This window comes from Mirounga leonina, unplaced genomic scaffold (genome assembly GCF_011800145.1).
Source record: "Mirounga leonina isolate KUSES-001 unplaced genomic scaffold, KU_Mleo_1.0 Mir_151, whole genome shotgun sequence".
NCBI classification, from domain to species: Eukaryota; Metazoa; Chordata; class Mammalia; order Carnivora; family Phocidae; genus Mirounga; species Mirounga leonina.
In genome coordinates, this window is record NW_023270377.1 from 63,242,109 (window position 1) to 63,260,650 (window position 18,542).

Below are 18,542 nucleotides of genomic sequence, written 5' to 3' on the forward strand. Positions count from 1 at the left end.
AAAGAGAAACTTGTGCTTCCTGTAATAACATCTCAGAACTATGTTGTCAAACCAAATGAACATCAGTTACCTCGATTATAAAATCATGATACTAAGAGGCATTTCATATATTTTAATATAAGTAAGTACCAAATGGATATTAATAGGTCTTTATTTTGAAAAAACCTGAACTTTGGCAAAATGTAGGCATTCTTTATAAGTTTCTTCTTTTCTTTTTCCTTTTCCTCTTACCCTATATTCTTAGCTATGTTTGGGGACAAAGGACTGAAGATGTTGCTGCAAAGTGCTGTCATTTGCTGCCCACAGGAACCTATGACATTCACTCATTCACTCAGTTATCAAGCATTCATTGAATACCCACCATTTGCTCCCTTAAGGAAGATGGAAGCAGGCTACCATAGCCAACGAAAAAAGCTGGAAAAGCTGGTGGGGGAGTAAGTGGCTACATCCCCTGAGGGCAGGAGGGAATGAAAGGGTGGACCTTAGGGGGAAAGTCTTCGGCTGGATCTTAGTAGAAGATTGCCAGGGGAAGCAGAAGCAGCCAAAAATCCAGGGTATGCCATTTCTGCTCACAACTCCCTTCCTCCTGCCTTGGAATAAGACTATCAGTGGAAATTATTCTGTAAATGTGGCCATTATGTTTTACTTCTGCTGATATTGAAGTTCGTTCTTATTCCCCGGGGACACAGGTGAAGGTGGAAGGGAGGCAGGGGTCTGGGTAGGTTGGAGACGCCAGCCTGGAATTTAATATTTTCTGTAGGCAGTCTCTTCATGGGTAATTGAAAGTGGGCTCTTTGAAATGCTAGTGATTTAATACTTTTCTTATGAATTAAAAAATAGGCACATGCTCTTCCTTTATTCTTTATAAAGTAGCCATTTAAACATCTTCCTGTGTTGGAAGTATTTCTAGCTTAAATATTTTAGAACCTTGAAAATTAAAAGGTTTAGTATTTAGGGCAAAGAGTCTCTGACCTGTTTCACACAACCAGGGCTGAACCTTTAATGTTCTGACATTTCCTGGCACAGGGACAAATGCCGCCATGTTTTACAGCCACACAGAGAGTGAGGTAATCACTAGCAGCAGAGGCATTGATGTCTTTCTCTAAGTTATTCACAATCTTCAGTTCCCACATGTGCTGATTCCTACCTGACATCTCCACTCTGCCACATTCAATTGCTTTTGTTAATTTCATCGATTTTGAAAAGAGCAGTTCTGCTTTCTGCTTGCCTTTAAGGGAGGCGGGAGGATTGATGTATTTCCTTCACTTTCATTCGCTGTGGTCGGTGACATTTTCAATAAATAATCTTATTTTTTTGTTCTCTAGTTTGCATTATGAATGTCTCTGGAATGTACAAAAAACAGGTACCTGGCTGTACTCATGGTGTAATATATGCGTGTCTGTGTGTCTGTGTACAAACATACATATACAGAGAGATGCACTCACACAGAAACAATACAATGTGTACATACATTATACATATGTAACTTCAGTATAACAGAAAAATTTATATAGTCAGACAAAGTACTGATTCATACTCATATTTATAGGTATGGATGTGAACATTTCATGTATATATTTTTACACACACAATGAAGTGTTGGGAAGCCAGAAGGATGTAGAAAAGCCATATTTAATGAGCTTTCCTAGTCAGTTAGGACTAATTTCCGTCCCTGTCTCCTCACTTAAAACCTGGGTAACTTAGTAAATTCAGTCAAATAACTAAACTCCCTAATCCACATATTCTTCACCAGAGTTAATAAAACCTTACCTCTTATCAGACCCACGGGGTATTTGTGAGTATTAAATAAGATCAAGGACCACAGTGTTCACCCTTGCTGTGAGCTTAGAACACACCAAAAGATGAATGTTTCCTGCTACTAATTTATATTATTTTTGTACAGACATGCATAGCCATTCTCTAATTAATGGTAATTGGTTCCCTGTCTATCTATAATTTCTGGTTAAATAATGGTTGATCCAGTCCTCTTTTTTTTTTTTTTCAATTCTTGTTAAAAATCTTCCCAAACCAATGGACTCTACAGGTTATCTAAGTTTACTAAAATGAGCAATGTGTTAAATTTCTAAATATACTGAAATTATGTTTTATGGGCAAAATCTAATAAATTATGATATTTTTCAGCCAAATCACGAGTAGGACCTTAATTAAGCAATGGATGTTTCATGTGGTTCTAGAACATATACATGTATATGCACACACATAAATGTACATATATGCATAAATAAGATATATGCATATATACAGTACAATCATATATAATGATAAATGCAAAAGCATAAAGATAAACCGGAGAATAAAAATTAAATGCATGATAGCAAAATCACAATTCTTTCATAGAGACTGCTTGGTAGAGGATAGGGTATGGGACTTCAAACAAGAACTCTTTTTCATGTCTTTGTGTCACAATACTTGAACATGTGTCCTTAGGCAACTCAATATCTACAAATCTTGCTTTTAACTATCCAACCTAAATGTTCTATAAAAATTATTGTGCAGGAAAATTTAACTTCTAATGTATGGGAAAATGTACATTTTAAGGCTAGTAGAGATTTCATGTCTATATATCTGTATGTGTGTATTTATATGAATTTGTCTATCCTTAGGTACCGGATTCATTTTGGCAACTTTAAGAAAATATGTTTTCCTATAACATCTGCCTAGTCCTATTTGTAATAATGAAATCTACTCATGCAGCCATGGTTCTAGACCTCTATTCAGGGGTGTCACTGGCATCTAGACATGCAATTTGGGAGCCTAACTGCAGTTGTCTTGAAAGTATTGTTTCCACCTGGTATAAACATTGTCTGTGGTTGATACTTTGCATATAATCAAAAAAATCACTCCAGAATATATCCTTATCAATTTTCATATGTTACACCCTGTACAGTGTGGCTCAAGTTTTAGATTTGTATGGTGATTGACTCTTATCTACCAAATGCCTACCATATGTCAAATATTTGCTGGGAATTGGGGAAATCTGGAGAGTAGAATCAGACCCAGTTCCTGTCTTTGTAAAACTTCCATTCAGTATGGGGTGTGGCGTGGGAGAGAGTGCCATGGGCACTATTCAAATAACTTACAAAAACAGGTACAATTGCAAATGTGATACGTGTTAGGAAGAAAAGATGAGAGAAGTATTTAAGTAGTAAAAATCAACTGGATTTGGTGAAAGATTTTAATTGTGAATGGGTAAAAGAAATAAGGATATAAAATATGACTCTTCGTTTTCTGGTTTTAGCAACAGGATGGATGATGGTGTCTGAGATATGAACTACTAGAAGAGTACCGAGGTTGAGGTTGGAGGTGAGGAGTGATGATGCTCTGATTTGGATGTGTTGGATTTAAGGTGCCATTGAAACATCCAAGAGAAACTATCAAGTAGTGCAGTTATCTATATGATTCTAGCATTCAGAGGAGAGCTCAGGGAAGGTGATATACATTTGGTATTATGAAGATAATTGAAGCCTTGGGCATGTATAAAATTACCAGGAATAGTATAGATGACAAAATAAAAGAGATTAGCAAAACATTTTGAGAAACTGTAAATGGTTATAAGAAATTATGTAAATGGATGTGCATTTGTTCATAAGCACTATATCAACAACAACAAATCAATGCAGGTATTAACAAAATTCAGGAGTAAAATGCATAATCTGAATAACATAAATGTTATCCATTTGATAATAAATATTTATCCAACTAATGTTGTTATTAACTTATGACAAATATGTATTCAGAGTTGGTGATTTTGATGGCACTAAAACTGAACATGTTGGCTTGCTAAAAATAGCCTGAACAGCATTGAAAACTGCTGATATTGATATTTTCATAATTTGGACATTAACTATTAAACACATACTCACACACTAACATTCACACATACAAACATATACTCTTAGAGTATGAAATGTAGAAATTAAGACTTAAAAGAGGTCAGTTAATAAATGTTTTCATTATTTGTTCTTAGACATTGCCAGCATTAATTGTGTTTTATATATCATCTCAGTTACAAAATCACTGAAACTTTTATCAAACAATAAATATTTTAGGTTAGATAGAGTTTAGGAAATAAATTACTTTGAAATTGGCTTTTTAATTAATTTGAGGAAATTTCTATATGGGCAAATAACGATAATATAGAAAGGTGTGTTCAACAGAAATATCCTTTAACCAGTTTGTCCTTCTCCTAAAGGAAATGGTTTAATGGGGATGAAAGGAACATCATGATAATTAATAAATAAACATCTGCCACCATCTTATAAAACATGCAGTAAATTAGAGGATGGACACAGTAGTGGTCATTACCAATTACTGCCTCTTTGAACCTTTTAAATCATCATTCATCAAAAACAGGTTAAGTTAAAATGATAATGAGATGGATGGATCCAAGCACAACTGGACACCTTCCCTTTGTTCCTGAAAAGAACCTGTGCTTGGTAAAGGACTTGCTGGCAAACTCACAAATCGAGTTGCATGCAAAGAGCTCAGAGCAAAACCAGTACATCCCTGCTCCTCTGTATCTGGCACATGCAAACTTTTCTTGGAACTGCTTAGCTAAAGTGCATAAATGGCTCTTGGGCATTCCCCCAGCTTTCTGTATTTTAGATCCCATGGGGTCAGGGTTGGGGGTCCATCAGCAGCATGAAGTGGGGTACCTGTGGCCATAATGTCCACACTGGCTGTGGAGTGGATCCACCAGCCTTGGAGAACCTACGCATTACAAGGGACTGGATTTTGTGTACTGTCTCTTCTTGCTGTAAGTAAACACTACACCACTAGAGCCTTCCAGTGCTCTCTCTTACTCTGACTCTTTGAATATAAGACTTGCTTTGACCATTAGAAGGAGGCAGAAGTAATGGTGTTCCAACATCTCCCTTTCTTTTCTTTTACTTCCGCCTTCACCATGAGAAGGGCATGCTCGGAACAGCTTACTGGTCACAGGAAGAGGATGAAAATCACCTAATATAGAGCTATTCTAGCTAATGTGCCCCAACCAAGCACAGCCTAGAACACAGTTCCCAGCAGACTTGCTGATGGTTGAGTGAGGCCAGCCAAGACCAGCAGGAACACCCAACTGAGCTGGAGAGAGGTGTCTGCATCATTTTTGAACAGAAGTGTGGATACTAACCCTTAATAGGTAGGAACATGTCACTTCTATAGGCTCAGAGGGTTCAGAGGATTCTGGGATTTCAACATTTTTGTTGAAAACTTATTGCCATCCATGTTCTGGATCCCATTCTTTTCCAAACGAGTCCCTGACCCTGGCAAAAACCTTAACTTTCCATGGGGGCTCAGCTACTTTTACAATTGTTGATTGACACCTTCAGCTTTTTGTTAATTTTTTTCCTAGAGTGATAGGGGTTAGCAATGAGCACTCAATTCAATTTTCATTGTAATTGCTATTTCTCCTCCATGTCTCAAATATTTGATACATGGTACCAGCTATGCATTTGCTTCAACCATTATAGGCATCCTTGTTTACTACTGCTGAGAATTTTAACAACTGCACAGCCTTCTTGTGCCCCTTGTCAGCCAGGAACAAATAGTTCAGCTCTAAAATATCATCCCAGTGTCTGCTTTCTTGGGCCACTCCTGGCATCAGGTTGCCAAGGTTGGGTTCACAAAGATGTAGATTCTGAGACAGAGATTAATGTGGAGGAGGTTTACCAGGGTGTGCTTTTGGTATCAAGGGAAAGGAAGGGACATGAATAAAGCAGGAGAAGTTGGATGGTGACAGAGGCTCAGTGGAGGCCTCAGCCAACCCTATAGGGATATTTGACACTGGAGTGACCCTTCTGAGTTCTGTGGAGCTCTCCTTCACTGAACACTTATTGAAACAGTCCATGTGGGGGAAGTGTCTCTCTTCAGCTAAAGCAATCCTGGTAGGGGCCTGAAAGTTGAGAGTTTTCTGTGGGCAGCACTTCCAGCATCTGGGGAAGTCACTCCTTTATTCCTGAAGGAGGATCTTGATTGTGAATCATAGAGTCTTCAACCACATAATTACATTAAGTAAATTATGACTATGGCACAATGAAGACAGTTTAGCTTTTAAACTGGAAATTTTTCACCTATTTATTTACTATTATTCTGAAGTCTTCTAATTTAAGAGAACTCTTTGTGGCTATACATTTCCCTTTGTTGATTCCTTCTACATACATATCAACTCTGATTCATTTTTTTGAATGCGTCTTTTTCCAGTTGGAGAGATTACATGGAATAAGCCATGATTTTTCCTTTTAAAAAAAGCCACTCTGCCAACAAATACCAAGGGCTCCCTAATATTTGTTGAGTTGCTGTCGACTGGATGATACCACAATGTTTATTTGTCAGGCTTTCTATCCATTAGTTTACTTTCTACAAAAAAGTAGTATATCAAAAGATAATGACCACACTATAGAAATTCTACTACTATTATTTTTCTTCTACCACCTTATTTGCATGCCTAAAGTTTTAAAATTTCTCATGATATTTTAGGGGAAAACATCTACAGTAAATGGACCATGTTAAATAGATTAAATTAGCCTTTCCAAAGGACTCTAACAAGCTGAGATTAAATTACTTTTAGATTATATTTATCTAAAAATATCTTTTGTCTTCTATTAGAGTCAGTTTCCAGGAGACTGAGGCTTTGCACTGATCAGCACCTCTCATATGCTCTCAAAGCTCTTATTTTGAATCTATCATGTCCATAGCCTATTTCTGATCTCCATGTAAATTAGATTTTTCTAAAATACGATTCCACATATGGTTAATACCTGCAGATTTCAAAACTTTTACATTAGATTTGGAAATCACCCCTGGTTCTCAATAACATTTTCGGAGAGAGAAAAAAATATTGCACTTCTCTTTCACTTCAACATCTGTGATTATCTTTCTCTAAGTTCATTTTCTTGGCAACGGGAAAATTTTCTACTCCTCAATTGGATAGTAACCAGTAGCCAGTAACTATCAAAACACAGCCGAGAAAGTATTCTTTTTCCTACCTTCCAGTTCCTTAAAAAATTGATGTGCCTTTAGAGATTACTCTAGAGATGTTTATAGAAAATTGTTAGTTTGGGGACAAATATGCCAGATGCATATGTTGGTTGCACATTAGGGAATGGGTGGTAGGTTTGCATTCCGTAGTTTTACTGCACTGTGGGAAAACCATTGTTCTAATCCAAAAAATGTGCTTCCCAGAGCCCCAAATGTGTCACAAGGATTGATTGTGTGGAAGCTGCAAAAGACAATTCAGCACAATTTTCTGGGGGATAAAACATCTTTACAAGATTCATTGGAAGGCCCAATCTCAGATAAATAATGCAAAGCCCCTTACATGCCAAGCTCTGCCATCACACAGCCTCCTCTGGTAAAGCATTTGGTCTATCATGGGCCCATTTTGACTCCTTTGAAAGAGAATTATCCTCCTGGAAATATTTTTTCAATAGCATAAATGTAGATATGATATAGATTTAATCTGTGATTAAATCCCAAGTGAAAAATAATTGAGACATTGTTTCATAACATTAACAGACAAATGTAAAAAAAATAAAAAGACAACCCTAAATGTAAAATGTGGTTTCTTGATGTTATGGGTTGAATTGTGTTATCCTAAAGTTAATACGTTGAAGTCTGAACCCCTAGCATCTCAGAACATAACTGTATTTGTAGTCTTTAAAGAAGTAACTAAAATAAAAAGAGGTCACTAAGGTGAGTCCTTAGTGTGGTGTCCTTATAAGAGGAAGAACTTTGGACTCAGACCCATACAGAAGGAAGATCATGTGCAGAGAGAAGCTGATCATCTAAAAGTGAAGTAGATAGGCTTCAGAAGAAACTGACTTGCCAACTAGATCTTAGACATCTAGCCTCCAGAACTGTGAGAAAACAACTTTATGTTTGTTTAATCCACTCAGTCTAAGGTATTTTGTTATGGCAGCCCTAAAAAAATAGTAATGTGAGTCTTAGATCTATTTGCTGAGAACATACTAGCAAGAATTTGTTATATTTTCTAAGGAGAAATAGTTTGCAACAGTACAATGTGTTTTCATACTTAATAGAAAGTCAGCGGTTTGTATTTACATTGGAGAATAGGGGATAAGGTCCGTTTTCACTATGTACATTCCAAATGAATGTGAAGCCACTCATTTATATTCACATTATTTTTTCCTCTCAGAATCATCAAGTGTATTTACAAGAAGGCAAAATCAGCAGAAAATTCAGAAGACAAATTTTCCAAAGACTGTTTTTGTAATGGAAAAACTTAATATCCATCAAAAAAGATAAAAAACCTGACAAAATGTAGTAATAATATGACTTGTATATTTATTGATTACATATGGTAAGCAATAAAAATGGAATGTGCATAATTTATTTAAGTAACTTCCAAAATCTTTGTCACTCAGTTGATTTCTGAGTATGGACTCCACATTACTTTGAAGAAAAATTGATATTTTTCATTAAATGCTTATAGATATATTCCATGATAATTTAATATAGGCAATTATTTTAAAAACATAATAATCCTCATGTCTTTAAAAATACAGAGCAAATGGGGCACCTGGGTGGCTCAGTCAGTTAAGCCTCTGCCTTTGGGTCAGGTCATGAGTCTGCTTCTCCCTCTGGCCCTCCTTCCTCTCATGCTCTCTCTCTCTCTCTCTCAAATAAATGAATAAAAGCTTTTAAAAAAATAGAGAGCAAACAAGAAATGAAAATTTTATATATTCTAATAATACCATGTCTTTGATTTAGTATTTAATTTTTTCCAGGATTATGTGTGTGTGTGTGTATGTGTGCGTGCGTGTGTGTGTGTGTTAAATACATGCCCCTGAATAGACAGTTCCTAAATTATGGAAAACATATATAATTAAAATGTCAATATATTTGGAAAAAAGTTACAGAGGTATTTTGGTTCGCACTCCAGGTGATTTCATTTTATTTCAGCAGAAATTATAGAGAAGGTATAAGAATTGTGATAAGTATCAGAAGTACAGCATCTTGCCAGTGATGTTATCCATTATCCAGCATGTTGAAAAACAGAGCAATATCCTTAAGTGCCATATGACAGGAAAACAGAGCCATATTGTTTCATCTTTTCACCCCATTCAGAATACAAGTAGATTCAAACTGATTATGGAACACATTGTATAGCTTAACAGAAGGAAAATCCTGTTGTGATAGACATGAAATTTCTGAACATCAAGTTTACAACAAGTTCAACAAAAGGTTATCAAAATCTCTAGTCTTATTTCGAGACATCGATGTTTCTCAGTGCCTGAGTGTGGATGACAAGTGGCCCTCAAGAGATGTTTTACTCAGGGTCACTGTAGCACCTATTCCTTTTAATTTGCTCTTCCACAGTGAGTTGTTCAGACTGGACCTCCGCTCTGGGAAATGAAGGCTTAGCTGCACATTCACTGCTCAGAGCACCAAAACTTGGATTCCCATTAATGGGGGCTGTACCTATTGCTTCACCATGCCAATGTTTGACATCCTTCCCAAATTCTCTTAAATACAAACATTGCATATTTTTCATTTGGTCTACAGAACCTATGAAGTCATGCTCAGAAGTACTCTCATTCTTTTTGGAAAAAGCAGCGATTTTCATGGTATTAGAAAAGAAGAAGTGTAGGTTTTTGTTATTTGCATGGTTTCTTTTGATGTTTAAGATATTTGTATCGGAAGAGGCTATGGACCTTTCTTCCCTTACTATTAACCCGCCACTGAGGCTGGGTTTGGAAGCAGACTGCATGGGACTGCCAGAAATAGCTCTGTCAGCCTGTTTTCCGAGAGCCATAGAGTATGCCTTTTCAGATTCAAATATGCCAAGTAACTCTGAGATTCTAGATGCACTTTCTAAATTTTCAATTTGATATTCAGTTGCAGTGTAGTTTGCTTCCCTTGACAGTGGTAATAGGTTAGGAAATTCTAAAATAGATGTCTTCTGCCTGCAATTATTCAGACACAAGAAGGCCACATAATTGTTATTATTATTCTTATTCAAATTCTCTTTACGATTTTCTGTCACCGCCTCATCATCAGTGTTAGTAACCTGTAAAACTTCTGCACCATCAGGTTCATTAGGTTTTTCATTTTTCTCCTTCTCAGCACTCTGCACAACTACATTATTGTTGTCATTAAGATCCATTTCACTTTCCCTTTTATTCTTTGTGTCTTCAGCCTCATTCAGCTTATCTTGCACATTCTTATTTCCTTCCTTCTTCTCATCTTTATTTGCTTCATACATTTCCATTTCTTTGATTCCTGTAACATCCTCCTTCTGACATGTATGGATGGACTGCGGATATGGCTGCAGGAAAGAAACGTTATCTTGCTCTAGTCCTTTATTTTCCAGAGTTTTAATGTGTTCTATTAGTGATTCACTTTTGAATTCAGTGGATGTAGCGACTGTCATTTCTGGTGGCCATTTAGGTTTGCTCACTTTGAGCTCTTCCTCAAGGGGGAAGGTTTTCTTAGGCATCTCCCTGGAAGGGGGCCAAATGATTTTTAATTTTCCCCTCTCCCTGAATTTTCTCAAATCATCTCTTTGCCCTTTACTGTGACCATCATCTAAATATTTATTAGGATCCCCAAGTATGGTGGTGTTTTCTGCACTACTTTTACACATATTTGTTTTTTCATTAGGAGTAAAGTCCACTGAGCTGCTTTGATTTTTGCAATTCCATCGATCTTTATGTTGTTTGTGTCCAAAACCTTCATCATAATTCCCTTTAGATTTGAAAAGTTGGTTAAAGTGAGGTTTACAATATATTTGTCCATGAAGTGATGCGTAATTTCCCAAACTGCCAAAAAGAAAAAAAAAAAGAAAAAAAATGTTTAACATTCCATATATACACTGCAAATTCATAAGGAATTGGGTAACTAGTTCAAGAATGAGTCAGAGGTTCAGTGCAGTTAACTTACTGGCAATAGGAATGTGCTTACTAGTTAAACATCCTTGTTAGATAAGAGTTACCACTAGCACTCCACATGATACATGTTTTATAGTATTTAGAATTTCATGCTGTATGTCAAGTATTGCTTTAATAGGTATTATAATATAATGTATGTGTGGTTATAGATGGTGCAAGATGATAGGACTAAATCTCTGCTAATTCAGTGATTTATGTGAGGGGCCACAATTTTCAATAAATCCTGAATAGCACACATACACACACAAATCAACCATTTAAATTTCCTCGTTAACTAGATTTTGAATGAATTGGAAAGCTTGCCTATGCAATTGTTTATTTGGCCTCTTTGGGGAGATTAACAAATAGAGTGCCTGTTAAAATTAAAATCAGTTTAGTCAAAGGCATCATTTTTTTCATATCTCTCAATCTCCACATACAAACAGGCACACCAATTAGATAACAAAACTTAAACCCATGGATAAAATTTATAACAAAATTAAGTGACAAGGTATCCCCACCAACCCCAAAACACAAGGAGGAAAGAACAAACAAACAGCTATAGTAACATCTGTAGGAGTGATAGCAGAGGGAGCAAGGAAGGTGTCTGAAAGACCAGAAAATATAAGACCACAAAAGAGCCATCCATTATTTCCTGGAAAGTATCACACACCAATCAGAGAATAGTAGCTGAAACGAGGAGGGATTTTACCTTCTCCATTAGCCAGTGAGTGCAAGGGCCCTGTGGTAGGAAAATCTGAAGATGACAGATAAGTCAAACTCTCAAAGCTGACCAATCGAGATCCCCTTTTAGGACAAGACTTTACACTGACAAAAAATGTGGGAGTGGAATCAAATTGTAATTGGATAATGATGACAGCAAAGAAAGGAAGGTCCTGACTAACATGGGGGAGAGAAATCAAGGCAGGAAATCCCAGGAATCAAGCAATTACAGGTTTTTGGACAGTATATGAAAAATGGAAGAGGAAGCTCTTTGAAGTTTGGGAAAACCATCCTGAATTTTGCCTCCTTCTAAGATTTGGGCAAACTAATGCCATACAAAAATAAGCAACAGAAAAGTATCGAGGCCAAATATTATATAGAGTTATTATAAGAAAAAACAGAGTAAAGAGCATTTTTAATATCCCTACAGACAATGAAAACATGCTAGAGAAACATGTTCTCAACATCAAAATTTAAAAAATGGGCTAAAAGACATTAAAACATGATAAAAAGACTTGAAAGAACAGCATGAATTATAATTAGAAAATGTCATAAATGAGGTGCTAGAAATCAGGAAAAAAACAAGTAAAAGAAAAAAAGTCAGTGATAAAAACTAAACTAAAAGAAATATAAGAGCAAATAAACACAATAGAAAGTATTTTAAGAAGAAATAGGGGACTAAACAGATGAAAATTTACAATCAGAAACGGAAGAGGAGAAGGATTTGAGAGAAAGACAAATATTAAAGATAGGCACAAAATATCCATGTATGGATAAGAGGAGTTCCTGAAGTAGAAAATAAAGCAATAAAATAGGTTAAATACTAAAAAGCTATAATTTAAAGAAACTTTCCTCGTATAAAGAGGTCGGAAACTGCATACTGAAAGAGCACACTTGGCAACTGATACAGTTGACCCACAATGACTAACATCAAGAACTACTCTAGCCAAATTACTGCAGTTTATCTTTATTTTTTTGGACTTTAAATAAAAAGAAAAAAGATCCTTTGTATTTATCTAAAAAGGAAAAAAAAAGAGAACATATGATTTACAAAGGAAAGAAAATTAGATCATCAGTCACGTGCAACACTTTATGCCAAAAGAAAATGGAGTAACGCATTTAAGATATTCAGTGAAAGAGGGGCGCCTGGGGTGGCTCAGTCGTTAAGTGTCTGCCTTCCACTCAGGTCATGATCCCAGGGTCCTGGGATGGAGCCCCGCCTCGAGCCCCGAGCCCCGCATCCAGCTCCCTGCTCAGCAGGAGGCCTGCTTCTCCCTCTCCCACTTCCCCTGCTTGTGTTCCCTCTGTCGCTCTCTCTCTCTGTCAAATAAATAAATTAAAAAATCTTTAAAAAAAAGATATTCAATGAAAGAAAGTGTAAGTCAAAGATTTTATTTTCAGCAAAACTGACTTTCCATTATCAAGATCACAGAACAGACTTTTCTGAAGGAGGTACTGGAAAATAAGCTTGCATAACCAGAAAGGATACAGAAAGAGTGACATAAAGATGGGTGGCAAGTATTCTCTATATTGTCACCTATAAACTAAGATGAGATGAGGACAAGAAGCAAGACGGTGTGACACGTGATGGCTGTGTCATATGACACCTAGGATAGAGCACAGTTCTTAAAAAATGGGGTGTGCATGAGTGGGGAGCAAATGCCATTTTTTAAAGGTTTCATAATCAAATTAGGGTGCTGATAGTTTTGCTATTCCAAAATTGTTGTTCAAATGAATATGGGATATTCTAATTCTGTCATCTCCTTTGTCTTTGAGGACCAGAAGTCCTAAAGTGAAAGCAAGGAGACACACATGGAATAGAGAAGAGGCTAAGGCAAAAGAAATTCAGTTTTTTTTTTTTTTTTTTTCATATGTCAGAACTAAGCTTTTTTTTTTTTTAAAGGTTTTATTTATTTACTTGAGACAGAGAGAATGAGAGACAGAGAGCACATGAGAGGGGGGAGGGTCAGAGGGAGAAGCAGGCTCCCCGCCGAGCAGGGAGCCCGACGCGGGACTCGATCCCAGGACCCTGGGATCATGACCTGAGCCGAAGACAGACGCTTAACTGACTGAGCCACCCAGGCGCCCAAGAAATTCAGTTTTGAATTCAATTTGGAAATATTCTTACAAATTCGTGATATATTTTTCCTTTACATATAAATATTTGCTAGCTCGTACCACTAAGAGAGCTTCAAAATAGTGACCAACTCAGTAGAAAAGAGCATGGAGATTGTAGTCTTGAAATGCCATTTCTCATGTAAAGAAACCAGGGTTTAGGGAAATGACTGATTCCAGGTCCAGGGGAAGTAAATGTACCAAATGAGCATGGAACATCTAGTTCTATCAGGTAATGAGGAAACTATCAAAGATTACTTAGGTCTTGCCGAAAGGACTCAGGAAACAACCTGAAGAGACCAAGGATAGAATAATTTGAGCTTCAGTAATAATAACAACTGCATCAGATTGAAACCAATCAAACACATGTAAATCTATGAGTTTATAAAGATATTAAAAATATTTTTAAATTGGTTACCTCTAGGGGATAAGGAACCATTTCGTTACATTGTTAAATAAATAACTGATACATTGGCAAGCGAGGTAAATAAAGGGAAAAAGTTACGCATGTATTCTGCCTTTCCCCTACCAACTGTACCAACAAGTAACCAAATAGTAGATGAGGGGAAGCATCTTCTGTAAAAGTATTCCAACTAATAATGAAAAAGAAAGAATAAAATGAGAATATCAACATTTTGCAAACATCAATTAATGGATATGGGTGTTAAGCTTCAATATCTGCTATGATCACAAAATCAGAGACTATGTGCTTACTCTCCTTGCCAACACTCCGTATGTTCCAGCAAAAGGTATCAAATCTAGATTCAGCTGACAGTTTGTTGGAAATGCAGGGGAGAAGGGAGTATGTGAACGGCACCACTAGAGTGCAATCAGCAAATCCAGACTGTGGAAAATTCTACAGGTCAGATATCTTGGGCTCTTTACAAATAAATTGCAAGGAATGAAAGAAATGGAAAGAAACCTTTTAAAAGACTTAAAAGAAATGTCAAAGTTTAAAAAACTGAGCAAAACTATAGTATCTAGGAGAGTATATTTGGATTTAAAAAACTATAAAAATGTAAGGAAGCAACGATGAAAAAGAATACTGTTCACTCAGAGAGTGTTTGGGTGGGGCACATGGAAGGAGCTTCTGAAACTGTTGGCAACGTTTATTTCTTGAACTTGGTACAGGTTACAAAGTGTTCACTTTATAATCATTCATTAAACCATACATTAGCTTTGCTTTTCTATATTTGTGGCTTTTTGTACAATGATTTTTGAAAAATATCAGTCATAAAATATTTTCAAGTCCTTACTAAATGTCAGCCTTTACTAGGTGTTGACAGTCAAGCATAAACACATTTCCTACAGCTGGAAACCAATTACATTAGATTGTGTTAAGAATGGGGCAAGCACAGGGGATGCTCTGGGAGCACTTAGGAGGGACACCTGATCCCTATGTGGGGCTCAAAGCAGGCTTCTTTAAAGACATGAAGTCTCAGTTGAGGTCTGGAGAATGAGTGCATATTAGCCTGGTGGAGAGCTGGAGGAGAGGCACAGGAAAACTCCTACCAGGAGTGCAAATGACATTTGGAACCAGCTAGATATGACAGAGAAAGATAATGATTTTAAGGACCTGAAAGTCTTCGTGAAAAGTAACATGCAATGGGAGGAAGGGATACTGGGAAAGGAGCTGGGGCAAGATTCTACATTGCCTGTTAATCCATAGTAAGATGCTAATTTGATGTTGATAGAGGAAACCATTATGTTTTAAACATAGAAGTGACCTCAGATTTACATTTTAGAAAGATCATTTTCACTATAGCATGGAGCATGGCATTGGGACAAGTTGGTGGTGGTGGTGATGGAGGCAAGAGACAGTGGGGGCAAGGGAGACTAACTTGCTAGAAAGACCATTGCATTAGTATAGGTGGGAGGATACCTGCTCTGTGGGGATGGAGAAAAGTGTACAGCTCATGAGACATTTATGGGATCTTGATTATAGGACTTGGTCTTTGCTTGGACACAGGAAATGAAGAAGAGGAAGGAGTCAAAGGTAACTTCATGTTTCCATCATTGAGTTAATGTTATTTATTGAAGAGAGTATCATACAGATCACGAAGTCAAGGAAGGAATTTTGGTAGAGAGAAGATAATGGGGCATATTGAATTTAGTATACTTACGAGAAATATAATTGGAGATAAATATTAGTAATTAAGATATAAGCATCCGATAGAGGACAGAACTGGGCTATTAGTACAGATTTCAGAGTTATTCCACATGGATGATGATTAAAGTCATGGGAGTGGATGTAATAACATATATATATATATATATATATAAAGAATATAAACAGTGAGAAGAATAAATGGCCATAACAGAATTCTAAGGAACTCTAACATTTCAATAATGGACAGAGAATCACCCACATAGGAGTCTGAGAAGGAATACCCAGGAGGTCGGAGGAAACCATTATACTCTGGTGTCATGGAAACCAAAGAAAAAACATGTTGCAATAAGGGGTATTTGACACTGTAAATTAAAGCCAAAGAAGATATAGCCTGATACACATTGGCTTTAGCAAAATAATTACAATTTCCGCATCTCAGATTATAGCCACACCAATTGCCACATTCATTAAAATTCATTTGTAACTGTGTTAATATGGTGCTTCTGTTGCACCAGAGTGGGGGGGGGGGGCAGTATATCTTACCTGAAACTGACAATACTCTAAATTATGATTATTTTTTTACCTAGATGGACCACCCAGACCTAGGTAAACTCCAGCCCACCACCTGATTTTGTATATGAAGTTTTATTGGAATACAGTTGGGCCCATCAGTTTATAGCCACACTTTTTTGTTTAGTTATCTGTGGATGCTTTTGCACTCAATTGGAAAATTTAGTGACAGAAATAGTATGGCCTATAAAGTCAAAAAGAGTTACTACCTGGTCCTTTACAGAAAAAGTTTGCTGACTTTTTATCTAAAACCTAGATTTTAGGGGTGCCTGGCTGGCTCAGGCTGTAGAGCATGCTAATTCTTGATCTCAGGGTCTTGAGTTCAAGTCCCACATTGGGCTTACTTAAAATAAGGTTGAAAGTAGAATCTAGACTTTAGACCAAACTAATAACTTAAAAATCCTGATTTGCACAGCATTTCTTGATTTTTCTTATCTCTGTGCTCTCCAAGTTTGGACAAAAGGGACCCTTCTGGATTTGATCAGGAAAGCAAAATGTCAATAGGAAAAAAGTCATGGCTAGCCTGAGAAAAACATAACAGAACCTGACCACATCCCCCTTTATCGCTGTTTTTGCTGATGGCAACAAGATCTAGACAAATTTGTATCTTCTAGAGACATGTGTACATTGCAGACTCCTCCAAGATTTTGCCACAGACCACACAACATTTTACCTCAGTTTACTGTTGCAGTGGTGGCATCGGAAGCAGGACTTATGAAAACTCTGCTTGTCTGCTACCAGGCACTCCATTGGATAAACAGTCTTTTGACAAAGTATACATATTTCCTTGTCTTGGAGTAGCGGCTTCTAAAAATAAAAATTTACAAAAGTTTACAAGATATTATCTTCAATCACACTTCAAGCCAAACCAAACCACAGCACATTGACTGGCCATGCAGTTACAGTAAAAACTCTAAGACTGTTGTCCTAATCTTGCTTTCCTGGACATAGGCCTACCATCAGATTTGGGGTTCTGGCACAATCCAGAGCCAAAGTTTTAATTTTTTAAGGCATTCTGGAATGATTTTTCCAGAGTACCTACATATATTTTAAAGCTGAAGATATTGTATTTATCTAAATATTTCCGTGATGACTTAGTGTTGACTCTGTGACATCATTTCTTAACTTTAATACATGAGACTCCTGAATACATTGATTGAGATGCTCAGGTCATTTCTCCTCAGTCTAAATGGCTTTAGATTTTAGGGCTTTTGGATGCTCATGTTTGCCTTTTACACTTTTCCTAACTCTTCCCTTGCTCTACGGCACCCACAGGCCCAGGCTGCTGGGCTCAGGTGCGTTATATCGCTAGCCAGTGCTTAGATAGTGGTTCGAAACGGACAGAAAACTTTTTACCTCAGTATTGTTTTGATCCTCACTACAATCCACTGAGACTAACGAACTAAGCTTTCATATTAGTTACATATAAAAGCATATATGCTCAGGGTTCTTTTTATAAATAAGGATGTACTTTAGGGCTTCGATGCTTGATTTGAGCTACTAAGTGATCTCCTTTGTTTATTGGTTCTAGTAGGACACATATTTCTATATTTAACACTGGGTGTTTTTGTTTTTTGTATTTTCTATATGATTTTAGCCAACTTAACAGAAACTGAGCATTTGAAATTAATTAGACAGCTTTGCTTGATTATGCCAGAAGCAAGCACATTGAGAAATCATATTAATCTGATAAACTAGACACATATGTTGCAAATACGATACAGGCAAAAATATTAGTTTCAGTAGTTTTTATTTTTGAGCTTGATATTTCTTTCAATCTGTTTAGAAGAATGGACTACTGTAATGGTGCACATTAATTATGTCAAATCCTTTTATTGTAAAGCCTCATTAATTATAAAAAGTAGGGAAATATAAAGAAAAAACTGTTCTCTGATGTTAAAAAATACTCAGTTCATGTGTTTTGAATCTCCCTCTAAATATATAATCAAATTTTTTAAATGTTTTGTCCATATTCATCTGTGAATGAGGCCAATTGAGCTCTCACTTGGAGCTTAAGAAAGGTGAAAAAAATTAGTTATAGAAAAAAACTAGTGACATTAGAGAACGCTAACTCCATCCAACTTAGTAACAGTAATTAAATACGCAAGAGGTCTAAC

At 36.5% G+C, this 18,542-nt stretch overlaps 1 protein-coding gene across 2 annotated transcripts in view; it reads right to left on the reverse strand.

The window, feature by feature from the left end:
- Nucleotides 1-8,902: 8,902 nt before the first annotated feature.
- Nucleotides 8,903-18,542, reverse strand: part of XIRP2 (xin actin binding repeat containing 2) — a 74,857-nt gene continuing 65,217 nt past the window's right edge. Inside the window, exons 6-7 of one of the 2 annotated variants that reach the window (XM_035007844.1) lie at nt 17,099-17,232; nt 8,903-10,799 (exon numbers count right to left, since the gene is read on the reverse strand). In XM_035007844.1, coding sequence (XP_034863735.1) covers nt 9,308-10,799; nt 17,099-17,232 — 1,626 coding nt within the window. In that variant the 3' untranslated portion in view covers nt 8,903-9,307. The remainder of the gene's footprint in view (nt 10,800-17,098; nt 17,233-18,542) is intronic. The other variant, XM_035007843.1, reaches the window with a different exon arrangement.